Here is a 16,716-nt window from a genome sequence, read left to right as displayed (position 1 = left end):
TCTGAGACTTCGTTTTTCAATCCTTCGCTGCAGATACTTCCCCCCGCCAGCTCTTCAAACAGCAAAAAGGGGGAAATTTCAAAGGGCTTTTGAGGCTTGCAGAGTTCAGTCGCGAGTCAGGCAGCAAGAAGGTAAAAGGTTTCGACATCATCCTCTTTTGGCTGCAGAAAGTCCTTCGCGCAGCGTGTCGTTGACCTGTGGAACTCCCTCCCACAGGAGGCGGCCATGGTCTTTATTGAAGACTGTCGCGACAGGACTCCCACCTGCCAGCAGGTGAAACAAGATGGAAGCCCCGAACAAAAGAGAACCCAAACTTTTATTAGCTGCTCATCCCCATGCTACACCCCCCAAACTACATCATGGTTACATCATGAAAGGGGAGGTCTGGTGGCAGGAATCTGTGCATCCTGGACCCTGCCCCATGGTTCCCCTTGCCCTCCACCAAACACCCATCAAGTGTTTTGCCTTCATCTGGGTTTGTTACTTCTGGAATGGCACTCAGGTAGCAGGATGCCAGGGATTATCTCTCAGGCAGAGGGGCTGCTGAGGAGCTGAGCTCACAGGTCTATATGAATTTCTGAAGTTTTCCCAGTGAGCCAGTACAGAGATACATTGATCAGTGAATTCTTACATTTGGTATTGTGCAGCAAAGGCCCTTTGAATAGACAGGAAGAAACTGCGACGAAGTGTTTTGTGGGGACAAATCACAAAAGTCACAAAAGCGATTGTGCTGGTTTTGGTAGTGGGCTGCAGGTGCGTGATATCTGCTGGAGGGGCAAACACCCCCCCAACCTGTACATAAATTCCTGCAACAATACAAAGGAGGTTTATAGATATAGGAGCGAAATTCCTTCAGGAACTGCCCCTGATCGCTGTCTGCCTACCTGTTCTCAGGCAAGGCGGGTTAAGGAAATATTTATAATCTTTACGAGAGCAAAGATGATTTTCGGATTGCTCTCCTGTGCTATTTTAGACGTGTGGGTCATATATTTACGTATGTGTGTTTACTTTGTGCAATTATCAACATTTACTCTATATTTGAGACCTCAGGATTCCTATAACAGAAGAAAATATGGGGTTCAGCTAGATGACCGCTGGGTGCTTTTCCAATTCTACGGTTCCGTGATTCTTTGTCTTCACCACTGCGCCGGTTGGCGTAAGAGCAATTAGGAGGTTTCACATGGCGCTTCAATGCCAAAGGGCACCCGCTTCGGGTTAAATATTAGTTCGGCGTTTTCGCCTGTACCCTTTCTGTTCAATAACAAACCGGCCTGGAAGCTCAAGGACTCGTCTTCTTCCCCTTTGGCCTGGAGACTTAAAGGCGCCCCAAGAAACTGGCTCTCTCCCAAACGGCAAATTTTTAACCTGAAACACGAGGCCACTTCTTTCTTTCCATCCCAGAATTGTACGTCCTGGTTCTGGCAGCTTGGTGACCGAGAGGGAAAACTGCTCTGCACATGCTCTGCAGACAACCGCTCTTTATTTTTATATATATAATTTTTATTAATTTAAACATACCAATTATTATACATTCCACAGAACTTCACATCTTATACAGTCTTTTCGGACTTCCATCAGCACCTCTGATGATCCACTATTTTTATCATTTCTTCTGCATTTCTTAAATTCCTGTTGCCTTTAATTATCTTAACTCACAATCCACCTCTTTAACCATTTTTGCAATAATTCAAATAATTTACCTCACAAAACTTCTTGCAAACCTACAAACGTAATCTGGTCATCACAATTACTTTTCAAATAGTCCATAAATTCACACCAGTCTTCTGTGAATCTCTGGTCCCGCAGGTTTCGAATTCTTCCGGTTAGTTTATCCAGTTCTGCTTAGTCTATCATTTTCATCCTCCATTCTTCTTTTGTCGGTAATTCTTCTTGCTTCCATTTTTGTGCCAATAATATTCTTGCTGCCGTCATTGCATATAAAAACAACTTACAACCCTTTCTGTTTATATCATCTCCTACAGTGCCAAGTAAAAATGCTTCTGGTTTCTTAATAAATATATATTTCAACATTTTTTTCATCTCATTATATATCATCTCCCAGAAGTTTCCCACCTTTTTACATTCCCACCACATATGATAAAATGTTCCCTCTTTTTCTTTGCATTTCCAACGTTTATTGCTAACTTTATACATTTTAGCTAATAAGTGAACTGCTCTTTATTTTTAAGCAGAAATTGGGTGGCATTGTAAATCATCGAATCGCAGAATTCTAGAGTCGGAAGGGACACCTGAGGGTCATCCATACCAACCCACTCCAATGCAGTAATATTTTGCCCTGAGCAAGAACTCCCCACATTAGAAGATTGGCAAGTAAAGATGGTCGAATATGTGGATTCAGAATCGCCGTGATGAACTGTTTCCAAAGGACTGGGGCAAATTTATACTTTATATGAAAGAGAATTGTAAACAGTTGGAAACGTTTGTAGGTCTGAGTTGAAATGTTTGGTAATGGGAAATTAAGGAGCTGATTTGATTATAAGAAGGTGATTGCTAAAAGATTGATATAAGGTAAAAAAAAGTGAATATAGGAATGTGAAGAAATTGGTAAAGTGATATGGAAGTCTGTTAGAGGGAAGGAAGGAGGCAGATACTTTATTTAAACAATGCTTTAAGTTATGAATTTTGTGATTTTTTTGATACTGAAATGTAATGAAATATGGAAAACTTAATAAAAATTATATTTTTAAAAAGAGGAATATTTTGCCCTGGTTAATCTTAAACTCCCTCCCTCCTGTACTGGATTTTTCTCCAAATCGCCGGCTGCGGCACAGCTTTTTAACTTTATCGGCCCACAAAAGCAGAGTCCCGCAGGTCTATAAACTTGCACAGGTTTACACAGAGGTATTCCCTCCCCTTGGCTTCACACATGCGTGGAAATTAAATCCTGTAGCAACCAGCTAGCTAGACCTGAATAGAAGAGACCAGAGATGGGAAGAAAATTAAGTCCTGACCAGAATGGCAGAGTAAGTCGACCGATTATGCAGAGATGGCAAAAAATGACCAGAAGAATCCAAAATCCAGAAATCTAAAATTTTTAATAAGGAATGGGGGGAAATTACAATTTATCTGGAGGGGGGGTCATTGTAAACAGTTTAAATCATTAGTGGGACTGGAATAACACTTGGTGAATTTTGGATTATAATGGAGATGTAAAAGATTTGATTAATAATAATAATAATAATAATAATAATAAATTTTATTTATACCCCGCCCTCCCCGGCCAAAGAAAAGAGAAGAAAATTAAAATACAGGTTAAAATGCAATTTAAAATGCAGCCTCGTTTTAAAGTAGCTGATAAATCAAGATCGTGAGAGGTCTTATAAAAGATGGAGGAGTAAATGGCCGACAATAGGATCCACAAAGGAGAGGAGGAGATATTCTTTCGAATCTTGTTTTTATGATGTATGCTGGATATGCGATTGTAAAAATCTTAATTTGGAAAACCAAATAAATATTTCTTTTTTAAAAGAAGAAGGGCGAAAGCATCACCAGAGGCAAGAACAAGGCTGCAGATTCATCAGAAAATTTCTTCAGGCTTCTTCGCAGACTAATTTATTTATTTGTTTATTTATTTTGCAACAACCCTGGCATTGCATGGGGTTGGTCTAGATGGCCGCAGGGGGTCCCTCCTGTGATCCTGTGACTCTTCTCCTCTTGCCCAAACTCCTTCTCCGCACTCGATTTTGCTGCCTCTGCATCACGGGCTATCCATCCACCCCTCTCCAACCACAAAACGTGCCCCGTCCAATAGCCTAGGGGTGGAGGGTAGGATTCGAACCCAGAGCCCGCTAGAATCTCTTCTCAGCTGCCAGCCTCCTCAGGGCCTCGTTGGGGAAACGTAGGAGGTGCCAGCCGTCCTTCTCGGTCAGGTTTTCGCCTCCCCTCCTCTCGAGGAAGCTCAGGACGTCCGCCTTCTGGGAGGAAACGTGCATCCGGAGTTGGCTGAAGCCTTGGCGCCAGGCAAGCTGAGGTGGCAGGGAGAAGGGGAGGGAATTAATAATAATAATTATTATTATTATTATTTATTTATTTATTTATTTATTTATTTATACTCCGCCCTTCCCAGTTCAAATACCGGGCTCAAGGCGGCTAACAACGAATGTATAACACTTAATTCTAAAAGCAGCATAAAATACAGTATAAAAACATGAATAACAATAAAATTCAAAAATCAGTTTAGGGGAAATAAGCATTAGATAATCCCCAGGGCCAGCTGGCTGAATTGGTCCTACTTGGGCCAGCGATGAGACCAGGGGAGAATTAGCTGTGGGGTCTCAGAGCGGGTGATCTTCATAAAAAGGGAAGGAAGAGGAATCAAAGATCAGGCTGGATTCTAATTAAAGACCAGGCGGAATAGCTCTGTCTTACAGGCCCTGCGGAAGGAGGTTAAATCCTGCAGGGCCCTGGTCTCCTGGGACGGAGCATTCCACCAGGTCGGAGCCACCACTGAGAAGGCCCTGGCCCTGGGGAAGGATAGTCTGACTTCCTTAGGGCCCGGGACCTCTAAACTATGATTATTCATGGACCTTAAGGTCTTCTGTGGGGCAGAGCAGGAGAGGCGATCCCATAAATACGAGGGTTTGGCAATGGGAACTTTCCAGCCAAGAGAGGACAAAGGGACTGTCTCCTTATGAGATAGTTTCCAGGTATATATCTTACTTTTCTAAGCTAAGTCTGCCTTCTGGGATCCAATTGTGAACAGAATGATGTGTGAGTAAACCCTTTTATACTTTTATAGACGACTGTATCGTGTCTTATCTTTTAGGAGGGAATAAGGGGAAAATACCAGAACAGTTATTCTAGAGGCTTTAGCGAGCCTGAGCAAACGCATCCACTGCGAGTTTAAAACGGGGAATGTTACTCTGCTAAATTGTGGAACTTGTTAACACGAGTTGGAAAGGCTATAAGCAGACAATATATCCTCTCCTCCATCCCTGAACACACAACTCACCTCACCCGCCTGCTCCATCAGCGCCTTCCCGATCCGCCTCCCTGTGAAGAAGGAGAACCAGAAGAAGCCTGTTAGGATAGTGTGCTCTGGGTGCGATTCCTACGTGGCGAAAGAGGGTTGGGATGGATGACCTCTGAGGGACCCCTGACTCGACAATTCCACAATTCTGTGCCCTCGGAAGGCGGCAGATTCCCCTTCACTGAAGGTTTCTGAATGGAGAGGGCATCCGCCGGGGATTCTTAGGCTGTGATTCCGACATGGCAAAGCGGGTTGGGCTGGATGACCTCTGGGGGTCCCAGTCCAACTCGACATCTCTAGGATTCCATGCTAAACTGAGCAGGGGAAAGGTGGATTCTCCCCATCCTGAGGTGACTGCATTGATAGCAGTTATAGCCGCCGCTTCTCTCTGAAGATACAGCCCAAGGTGGCAAGTATTTAGTGGCGCTGCCAGGTGTCCCCAGATGGCCTCTCACCTGAGCTCTGGCCAAACCTGCTCAGCTCCGGCCATTTTGCCGCCTCTTAAACCATGGGTGGGGATGCAGGTGGTGCTGTAGGTTAAACCACCGAGCCTAGGACTTGCCGATCAGAAGGTTGGCGGTTCAAATCCCTGTGACGGGGTGAGCTCCCGTTCCTCAGTCCCTGCTCCTGCCAACCTAGCAGTTCGAAAGCACGTCAAAGTGCAAGTAGATAAATAGGTACCCCTCTGGCGGGAAGGTAAACGGCATTTCCGTGCGCTGCTCTGGTTCGCCAGAAGTGGCTTAGTGATGCTGACCACATGACCTGGAAGCTGTACGCCGGCTCCCTCAGCCAATAAAGCGAGATGAGCGCCGCAACCCCAGAGTCGGCCACGACTGGACCTAATGGTCAGGGGTCCCTTTACCTTTGCCTTTATTCCTTCTCTTAGGGATGTGGGTGGCGCTGTGGTCTAAACCACTGAGCCTAGGGCTTGCCGATCAGAAGGTCGGTGGTTCGAATCCCCGCGATGGGGTGAGCTCCCGTTGCTCGGTCCCTGCTCCTGCCCACCTAGCAGTTCGAAAGCACGTCAAAGTGCAAGTAGATAAATAGGTACCACTCCAGCAGGAAGGTAAACGGTGTTTCCGTGCGCTGCTCTGGTTTGCCAGAAGCGGCTTAGTTCTGCTGGCCACATGACCCAGAAGCTGTACGCCGGCTCCCTCGGCCAGTAAAGCGAGATGAGCGCCACAACCCCAGAGTCGGCCACGACTGGACCTAATGGTCAGGGGTCCCCCCCCTTTTAAACCATGGGTGGACAAACTAAGGCCCGGGGGCTGGATCCGGCCCAATCGCCTTCTCAATCCGGCTTGCGGACGGTCCGGGAATCAGCGTGTTTTTACATGAGTAGAACGTGTCCTTTTATTTAAAATGCATCTCTGGGTTATTTGTGGGGCATAGGAATTCGTTCATTATTGTTTTCCCCAAAATATAGTCCGGCCCCCCACAAGGCCTGAGGGATAGTGGACCGGCCCCCTGCTGAAAAAGTTTGCTGACCCCTGTCTTAAACCCTGACTCATCATGAAGCACAAAAAGGGCTTTTTCAAGAGCAGCTACTGCACCCTTGATCCGCTTCAGTGCGCGTTGAATTTTTCAACCTGAAATATTGCGGGGCTGCTAAAAACCTCTAACGTGACTTGGGAATTCCAAAGATATTCTGGTTAGATCGTTGTAATTTGGTTTTGCTTGGTGAGTAAACGGGTGTAAAATTGCACAGAAATCGTTAAAAGGGTTTGCCAAATACTTGCAGTTGTGGTTGTGGCTGCTGCTGCTGCTTATTATTATTATTATTATTATTATTATTATTTAATAATTTTTAATAATTTATTATTTATACCCCACCCATCTGGCTGAGTTTGCCCAGCCACTCTGAGCAGCTCCCAATCGTGTTAAAAACAATACAGCATTACATTATTATTATTATTATTATTATTATTATTATTATTAGTCCCTTCTAACTCTACGATTCTACGATTACGTGACATTTTCAGGACGTAAAATTAAAATTCTCCTGGTTTTCCGGAAGCAGATTGTGTGCTCCTTCGTCGAACACAGAGACCCATGTTGTCCGATCCAAAAGAGAATTGAAGGTTTGAATTCCGCACACCCGAAGACATATTTTTAACACCGCCCCACCATCACTGCTAAAATTGGCCACCCCCCCAAAGGTTTCGCCCCGCTAAAATACCGCGTGGCTATTTGTAATGCTTCTGAATGCAAATTTCTGGAAACCACAGGACGAGAGAGCGCTGGTCTTGCGTTCGAATCCTGCCTGCGGATTTCCCAAAGCGGCTGGCCGCCATGAGGACAGGATTCGACCACTACCTCTCCATCCGTACCTCTAAATTCCGGCATGACGTACAGATTGTCCATGTAGATGTTCTTCCCCTTCCAGGTGTTATAGGTGTACGAGAAGAGGGTATATCCGATAAGGGTGTAGCCTGTGTGTGGAGCAAAATCAAGAACGTTACGCAGGAGTTCAGCCTTGCTGGCATTTCCAGACCACCCATTTGCGCCTCAATTGCATCAGCAGCAGCTTCTCCCTGCGAGCCGGATCATGTCCACCGCAAGATGGGAGCCTCATCCCCTTATTACCTTCCTTGCTTTTCTCTTCGGCGGGGACTTCGGCCACAAGGCACTCGTATCGGGCCTGCGCGCCAAAACCGGCTTTCTTCAGCTCTGGGGAGGAAGCGGGGAAGGGAGGAGCAGTAATAATAATAATAATAATAATAATAATAATAATAATAATAAATAATTTATTTATTTTATACCCCGCCCTTCCAGGTTCAGAAAACCGGGCTCAGGGCGGCTAACGACAAATTATAACACTTAATTGGCAACAAGAAGCAGCATAAAATACAGTTTAAAAGGTGAATAAAAATAAATTCAGAATTCAAAAATCAATTTAGGGGGGAAATCCATCCAATAAACATTAGGTGATCACCAGGGCTAGCTGGCTAAGTTAGTCCTATTTGGGCCAGCGAGGAGACCAGGGGAGAATTAGCTGTGGGATCCCAGAGCGGGTAATCTTCATAAAAAGGGGAGGGGAAGGGAAGGAAGGGGAATAAAAGATCAGGCTGAATTCAAATTGAAAGCCAGGCGGAATAGCTCTGTCTTACAGGCCCAGTGGAGGGAGGTTAAATCCTGCAGGGCCCTGGTCTCCTGGGACAGAGCATTCCACCAGGTCGGAGCCACCACTGAGAAGGCCCTGGCCCTGGTGGAGGATAGTCTGACTTCCTTAGGGCCCTCTAAAGTATGATTATTCATGGACCTTAAGGTCCTCTGCGGGGCAGACCAGGAGAGACGGCCTTTCAACAATAAAACTGCCTCTTAGCGCCCCCTGTAGGTAATCCCAGTATCACCCCTGGGGGCACAACCACCCCTGTAAAAGGTAAAAGGTAAAGGACCCCCGGACGGTTAGGTCCAGTCAAAGGCGACTCTGGGGTTGCAGCGCTCATATCACGTTCAGGCCAAGGGAGCTATAATAATAATAATAATAATAATAATAATAATAATAATAATAATTTATTTATATCGTGCCCTCCCCAGCCGAAGCTGGGCTCAGAGCTGGCGTTTGTCCGCAGACAGCTTTCCGGGCCATGCGGCCGGCAGGACTAAACTGCTTCTGGCACAAGGGGACACCGCGACGGAAACCAGAGAACATGGAAACGCCGTTTACCTTCCCACCGGAGTGGTACCTATTTATCTACTTGCACTTTTGACGTGCTTTCGAACTGCTAGGTTGGCAGGAGCTGGGACCGAGCAACGGGAGCTCACCCTGTCGCGGGGATTTGAACCGCCAACCTTCCGATTGGCAAGCCGTAGGCTCTGTGGTTTAGACCACAGCGTCACCCGAATCCCAAATCACCCCTGTAGGGAGCCGCTAATCTAAGGTTACCAGACGTCCCTGTTTCCCGGGGACAGTCCCCAGATTTACAAATCAGTCCCCATGCAAAATCCGTTGAAGTTGAAAAGTGTCCCCAGATTCATTGGGGAAAAACTGGTAACCTTATAATCTATTTGCACACCGGAGCCCCTTCTTTACCTTCGACGTTGGTCCTCAGCGAGCCCAAAGGGACGTTGTAGATGCCCGCAATCTCCTGCTTATAGGGAGAGAGAGAGAGAGAATTGGGAGCAAAAGCTCTGGTTTGCAGCCGCCCTGAGACTCATTGGTTCCCCTTTCACCCAGGAATCCTTATGATGAATTGTGCACGCAAGAACAGTCAGGATCAGGGCTGGATTTAGGTTGGACGAGGCCCTAAGCTACTGGAGGTAATGGGGCCCTTTCTATGTCCAGCTGTCCTTTGTCAACAACTGTTTTTTGTGTTGAATATATGCGATATAGTCATTTATGGACCTAAAGCCATTTGCACATAACAAAGCGTGTATTTTATCAAAGTCATTGTTGAACTGAAATACAATTAAGAAGTATATTAATAGTGAAATACAATTAAGAAGTATATTAATAGTGAAATAATTATTGAGCTCTAACTTAAAATTATTTATTTATCAAACTTAATGAAAACACATTGGCATTTCGCAATATCAAAAGTTCCTTTAGAAACACAATTTTCAAAGACTCATTTTTTTTTTGGGGGGGGGGTCCAAGAGAGTGGTGCCCTAAGCCATGGGTAGGCAAACTAAGCTCTTGACAGAAGGCGCTGGCACTAATTGAGCCCCCGCAAGAGATAGGCAGATGACACAACCTTGATGGCAGAAAGTGAGGAGGAATTAAAGAACCTTTTACTGAGGGTGAAAGAGGAGAGCGCAAAATATGGTCTGAAGCTCAACATTAAAAAAACGAAGATCATGGCCACTGGTCCCATCACCTCCTGGCAAATAGAAGGGGAAGAAATGGAGGCAGTGAGAGATTTTACTTTCTTGGGCTCCATAATCACTGCAGATGGTGACAGCAGCCACGAAATTAAAAGACGCCTGCTTCTTGGGAGGAAAGCGATGACAAACCTAGACAGCATCTTAAAAAGCAGAGACATCACCTTGCCAACAAAGGTCCATATAGTAAAAGCTCTGGTTTTCCCAGTAGTCATGTATGGAAGTGAGAGCTGGACCATAAAGAAGGCTGATCGCCAAAGAATGGATGCTTTTGAATTCAGTGCTGGAGGAGACTCTTGAGAGTCCCATGGACTGCAAGAAGATCCAACCTCTCCATTCTGAAGGAAATCAGCCCTGAGTGCTCACTGGAAGGACAGATCCTGAAGCTGAGGCTCCAAGACTTTGGCCACCTCATGAGAAGAGAAGACTCCCTGGAAAAGACCCTGATGTTGGGAAAGATGGAGGGCACAAGGAGAAGGGGACGACGGAGGACGAGATGGTGGGACAGTGTTCTCGAAGCTACAAACATGAGTTTGACCAAACTGCGGGAGGCAGTGGAAGACAGGAGTGCCTGGCGTACTCTGGTCCAGGGGGTCACGAAGAGGCGGACACGACTAAATGACTCAACAACAACAACAAGAGACAGGAGTTGGCCCCCCAACCCCATGTCATCCCGACCCAACCAGAGGACCTCTGTCTTTGAACCCTCAGAGGTCTCTCCCAACTCTGACCGTTCCGTGCTTTTCATCGCGTTCCTCACCTTCACCAGTCGCATGATGTCCTTCAGGTCTTTTGGAGCACAAGGGCGGATGATGAAACTCATGGCTCCAGATTCTCCCAGGCTACTTACTCTGTAGAAAGGACTGCTTTGTGCGTCTGGGCTGCGTTTGAAAGCTGGGAGGGTGGCTGGTCGAGAATCTGCTTGATTCCTGAGTGACGACTTGACTCCGGTGGGGGTGGGAGGGGTTTCTGGGTGCTTTGGAGGGAGAGGGTTCCAAGGTCAATCCGTCAGGCTTCTTAGATCTCAGCGAGGAGAAGATGGGAACTTGAACTCTCTCCAGGGTCCTGCGGCCGGCCATAGTTTTCGAGACGTGACAGTAATATCCAAAGGCAACACGATGACCAAGTACAACAATGCGATGTCAATATTGTTGCAGGAATTTATGTACAGGTTGGGGGGGGGTGTTGCCCCTCCAGCAGATATCCTGCACCTGCAGCCCACTACCAAAATCAGCACAATCGCTTTTGTGACTTTTGTGATTTGTCCCCACAAAACACTTCATCACAGTTTCTTCCTGCCTATTCAAAGGGCCTTTGCTGCACGATACCAAATGTAAGAATTTGCTGATCAATGGATCTCTGTACTGGCTCACTGGGAAACTTCAAAATAAAAAACTGCAATAGTCGTCAACAGGCTCATCTCAGCTATCTGCCAATCTCCCATTCCCACCACCCTTCTGAGTAATACCCCTCCCCACCTTCACACTATATAGAAGGATCTGTCAACTTCTGTTTCAGTGTATCTGAAGAAGTGCACACGAAAGAAGTGCACACGAAAGCTCATACCAAGAACTAACTTAGTTGGTCTTTAAGGTGCTACTGGAAGGAATTTTTTTATTTTGACTATGGCAGACCAACACGGCTACCTATCTGTAACTGGGAAACTTCAGAAATTCATATAGACAGGTGAGCTCAGCTCCTCAGCAGCCCCTCTGCCTGAGTGATCATCCCTGGCATCCTGATACCTGAGTGCCAGACAGGTAGCCATTCTAGAAATAAGCCCAGATGAAGACAAAAGGGTGTGATTCACTTGGCTGGGAAGCAGGGAAATGTAAAGATCTCTTTTGTTCCACTTGATGGGTGTTTGGTGGAGGGCAAGGGGAACCATGGGGCAGGGTCCAGGATGCTCAGATTACGGCCACCAGACCTCCCATTTCATGATGTAACCGTGATGTATGAGTGATGTAGTTTGGGGGGGTGTAACATGGGGATTAGCAGCTAATAAAAGTTTGGGTTCTCTTTTGTTCGGGGCTTCCATCTTGTTGCACCTGGTGGCAGGTGGGAGTCCTGTCGCGACAGACTTCAATAAAGACCAAGCCTACTGGCTCCTGTTTTGCTCTGGTATTCCTGGCTGGTGTCCTTGTTTTTAGTCCAAGAGAGCCCTCAGATTTCTCCGTTAAGAATATAAACTCTTTATATAACCTATACAGAACATAGAACAATATGAAATATGCACTCTCTGCAAAAGCAAATAAACAGAAATCTTCTAAATCTCCGAAAGTCACAAATTATGGATTCTCTTTGCAACACAGGGGTTTAACTGTTTGGTTACGTATAGTTTTCAAGAAGGCAGGGCTGGGTGAGCCTCATTGCTTCAATAGCCCTCCTTCGCACCAGGTGTTTGTCTATTTTTAAAGCCATCACTGTGGCAGGGAGTTCCACAGTTTAACCATGCACAGAGAAGGCCTTTTCAGTCCCAAACCTTCCAACAACCAACTTCATGCAATGTCCAAGAATGCTAGTGTTAGGAGAGGGGGAGAAAACTTTTCTATATCCATTTTCTCCGTGGTTTTATAAGATCCTATCATGAAGGTTCATGCAAGATCGTGGCCACTGGGCCCATCACCTCCTGGCAAATAGAAGAGGAAGAAATGGAGGCAGTGAGAGGTTTTACTTTCTTGGGCCCCATGATCACTGCAGATGGTGACAGCAGCCACGAAATTAAAAGACGCCTGCTTCTTGGGAGAAAAACAATGACAAACCTAGACAGCATCTTAAAAAGCAGAGACATCACCTTGCCAACAAAGGTCCATATAGTTAAAGCTCTGGTTTTCCCAGTAGTGATGCATGGAAGTGAGAGCTGGACCATCAAGAAGGCTGATCTCCGAAGAATGGATGCTTTTGAATTCTGGTGCTGGAGGAGACTCTTGAGAGTCCCATGAACTGCAAGAAGATCCAACCTCTCCATTCTGAAGGAAATCAGCCCTGAGTGCTCACTGGAAGGACAGATCCTGAAGCTGAGGCTCCAAGACTTTGGCCTCCTCCTGAGAAGAGAAGACTCCCTGGAAAAGACCCTGATGTTGGGAAAGATGGAGGGCACAAGGAGAAGGGGACGACGGAGGACGAGATGGTGGGACAGTGTTCTCGAAGGGACCAGCATGAGTTTGACCAAACTGCGGGAGGCAGTGGAAGACAGGAGTGCATGGCGTGCTCTGGTCCAGGGGGTCATGAAGAAGCGGACACGACTAAACGACTCAACAACAACAAATCATGCAGGTTCCTGCCTCTGAGTGAATCGGGCCCCTCTTGCCAGCTGGCTATTTCCTCCTTCCCATACACTTGGAAACCCGGGTCCCGAAGTTGTGTGAATCATGCGCCGTGAGCAAACAGACGCCTTCTGATTCAGCTGGCGTGCTGTACACAAACTCTGGATTAGTTGAGCAAATATGCTCATCATCGCAGTAGTGGGTGAATTTGGATTCAGGAAACGTCTGGCCCTGATTTTACTCACGTCGGCTGTGTGACAAGCCGCCAATCATCCACTTTCGGAGCAACACAACAGGAGAATTGACAATGCAGGCCAGTATTTTTGTGTGTGGCTGCGGAGAATTATTGCCGTCTGCTCACCCTAACCGACCGGCTGTGAGGGAGATCGAGCCCCTGGGAGTTATAGTTTGTTCAGGGTGCTGGGAATTGTAGGTCAGGTGGGGGAAGAATGGCAATTCTTGGGGTTTTTTGGGGAGAAGTACTGTAATGTTCTTTAAACAACAACAACTGTGCTTTAAATGTCCATTTGATGTGTTTTAAATGTCTGCAGGTGGATATACCCATCGCATTTCCTTCAATCTCATTTTCTGCTCATCGTATCGGGTCCCACCCTCTGGAGCAGGAAGAAACATCTCCATCTTCCATGGGACAACCCTTTAGATATTTATATATCATTTTAATGCATCACACACAAAAAAGAAATGTAGAAGTAAACAAATATCCATCACCTCCTAGCAACTAAAAAGGAAAAAAGAAAATAAAAACAACAGTACATTAAATACCGTATTTTTCGCTCCATAAGATGCACTTTTTTCTTCCTAAAAAGTAAGGGGAAATGTCTATGCATCTTACGGATCAAATGTGTGGTCCCTGGAGCCAAATTGCCCAGGGGACAAAAGCAGATCATGCTCTTTTTTCCTCCTTTTTTTAAAGAGGGAAGGGGGTGTTGAAAGGAAGCTGCCGATCGGCAAGCCATCGGGGAGAGAGATAAGGGATGCTAGAGATAAAGGAGGCTGCCTGGGAGGGGGGAGGTAAAAGCCCATGGATCCTCAGGATTTTTGCATTGGGTCACCCCAAATTCACCATCAGATCACATAGCATGTCCATGGCTGCAGCCTGCACAAAAAAACCACGCATCCACTGTTTCATGGGGCCACAATGGCGCAAAAACGTGGTTAAAAAGCACGGGTCCACATGGATTCTCAGGATTTTTGCATTGGGTCACCCCAAACTCACCGTCAAATCACATGTCTGTGGCCACAGTATGAACCACAAAAATCATACATCCACTGTTTCATTCAGACTATTTTTTCCCTTGTTTTCCTCCTCTAAAAACTAGGTGCGTCTTATGGTCAGGTGCACCTTATGGAGCGAAAAATACGGTAGTTCTCACAATACATTTAACATAAAAATGACTTTTAAAATATATACTGTAACTGACTTCCCATCTACTCACTTCTGTTTCTCATCAGTTAAGTCTGATGGAAAACCTATGATAAAATAAATAATATCAAAACCGAAACATGTTATAATAGGGCAGTGAATAAGCCTTTAGATATTTTTCAAGGTGGCTATCGTATCTCATTTCTGAGTGGATCTACACACAGGGGAAAAGCCACTATAAATAAGTCAGAAATTAAACCGTAGTAGTAGTAGTAGTAATAATAATAATAATAATAATAATAATAATAATAATAATAATAAACCGCTATGGAAAATCGCAAATAAATTTTCTTTGCTCCCCAGAGCCACCTGGTGTCGCATGTGTATAATACAGCCAAAATGATGTGTGTAGGTTTTTTTAAACTAATGTAGCTGAGTCTCCTTTTCCCAGGCTAAACATCCCTAACTCCATCCACTATTTTTCACAAGGCTTTCACGGCGAAGGGAGCTGGGTTCGAGTTAAAGATTAGGGAAGGGAAAAGAATGCCATCGCCATTTAGTTAAAGAATAAACTGCACCGAGAGCTTCTGAGAGTGGCTTGAGGGCAAAGTTTGCACGAGGGACTTGAGGAAACGGGTTCGAGAAATGGGAGGCAAAGTTGAAGCTACAATGGCTGAGGCTTAAGCCAGGGAAATTTCCTCTTCCTGCCAAAATACCAGACTTGGGGGGCCTGATTCTGGCTACTCTCCCTCCTCTATGTGACATCCTTTTATATATTTGAACATGGCTATCATATCACCCCTTAACCTCCTCTTCTCCAGGCTAAACATGCCCAGCTCCCTTAGCCGTTCCTCATAAGGCATCGTTTCCAGGCCTTTGACCATTTTGGTTGCCCTCCTCTGGACACGTTCCAGTTTGTCAGTGTCCTTCTTGAATAATAATAATAATAAATTTTATTTATACCCCTCCCTCCCCAGCCAGAGCTGGGCTCAGGGAGGCTAACACCAGTAAAATTACAGTAAAAACATAATGGAGGGGGGAACCAATTTAAAATACAGGTTAAAATGCAATTTAAAATGCAGCCTCATTTTAAAAGTCAATACCATAAGGGGAGGGAAACATAAGGGTCAGACTGAGTCCAAACCAAAGGCCAGGCGGAACAGCTCCGTCTTGCAGGCCCTGTGGAAAGATGTCATGTCCCACAGGGCCCGGGTCTCTTGGGACAGAGCGTTCCACCAAGTTGGGGCCACTACTGAAAAGGCCCTGGCTCTGGTTGAGACCACTCTAACCTTGAGGCTCGGGACCTCCAAAGTGTTGTCATTTGTGGACCTTAAGGTCTTCTTCGGGGCATACCAGGAGAGGTGGTCTCATAGGTATGGGGCAACTGTGCCACTGACGGACCAGGTGCGCATTTTGGACTCACAAATCCTTTCTATATATAGGGTGACTACATTCTGCATGGACTGGTCGCAGGGCAACATGTGCAAATGGCTTAAGATACCTATTCGGTCCATCAATGACCATAGGGCATATATTCAACACAAAAAAACAGTGACCATTTGTTGTTGACAAAGGACAGCTGGACATAGAAAGGGCCCCCATTACCTTCAGTGGCTTAGTGCCTCATCAAACCTAAATTCAGCCCTGGGGACGCACACCCCGCAACATTTTGTGAATCTTTGTACTTTTGTCCATTTACTGCATTTATTTCCCCCAATTTGAACTATAAAATGGTGATTTCCGTGAGTCAAAACGAGAGCACCCCAGGGCATTGTTGGCCAATTGGTGTCAAAGAAAGAAAGACAGATTTTTTTTATGTACACTACAAAAGCAGCAAGAATACTCATCGCAAAGTATTGGAAGACACAAGATCTACCCACCCTGGAAGAATGGCAGATGAAGGTGATAGACTATATGGGACTGGCAGAAATGACTGGCAGAATCCGAGACCAGGGGAAAGAGACGGCGGATGAAGATTGGAAGAAATTTAGAACCTATCTTAAGAAATATTGTAAAATTAATGAATCTTAAAATGTTGAAATTTTAGACAAAAGGGGATTACAGCTGTAAAAGGTTAAGTAAAAGAAAAAAATAAGGGAAAATTCGATAAAAACAAGGGGTAGGATTTGTGGAAATAAATTTGGGAATTGGGATGCAGAAAGGGGAGGTATGGGGAAGTCGGTGAAGTAAGGTTTAAGAAAAAAGGATCTGAAATTATACATGTTTGTTTATGTGTTTGTTTGTTTTGTATT

General features: G+C 45.5%; 1 protein-coding gene and 1 long non-coding RNA gene across 3 annotated transcripts in view; one reads left to right on the top strand and one right to left on the bottom strand.

Moving 5' to 3' along the window:
• LOC309518103 (thialysine N-epsilon-acetyltransferase-like) overlaps positions 1 to 10,860 on the bottom strand; it is a 195,170-nt gene extending 184,310 nt beyond the window's left edge. The window contains exons 1-6 of one of the 2 annotated variants that reach the window (XR_014213332.1): positions 10,575 to 10,860; positions 9,027 to 9,081; positions 7,577 to 7,660; positions 7,321 to 7,422; positions 4,973 to 5,013; positions 2,146 to 3,986 (exon numbers count right to left, since the gene is read on the bottom strand). Coding sequence is in view for 1 of the 2 variants with exons in the window: in XM_082197937.1 (XP_082054063.1) it covers positions 3,810 to 3,986; positions 4,973 to 5,013; positions 7,321 to 7,422; positions 7,577 to 7,660; positions 9,027 to 9,081; positions 10,575 to 10,637 (522 nt within the window). In the remaining variant the exon portion in view is untranslated. Of the gene's footprint in view, positions 1 to 1,586; positions 3,987 to 4,972; positions 5,014 to 7,320; positions 7,423 to 7,576; positions 7,661 to 9,026; positions 9,082 to 10,574 lie in introns of those variants that run through there. The other variant, XM_082197937.1, reaches the window with a different exon arrangement.
• The window catches only part of LOC309518142, a 169,915-nt gene that overhangs the window by 134,425 nt on the left and 18,774 nt on the right, over positions 1 to 16,716 (top strand). The gene's annotated exons all lie outside the window — the stretch shown is intronic.

This window comes from Podarcis vaucheri (genome assembly GCF_965113315.1).
Source record: "Podarcis vaucheri genome assembly, chromosome: 13".
NCBI classification, from domain to species: Eukaryota; Metazoa; Chordata; class Lepidosauria; order Squamata; family Lacertidae; genus Podarcis; species Podarcis vaucheri.
The sequence above is the reverse complement of the archived record's forward strand: the minus strand, read 5'-3'. Positions and strand labels throughout refer to the sequence as shown.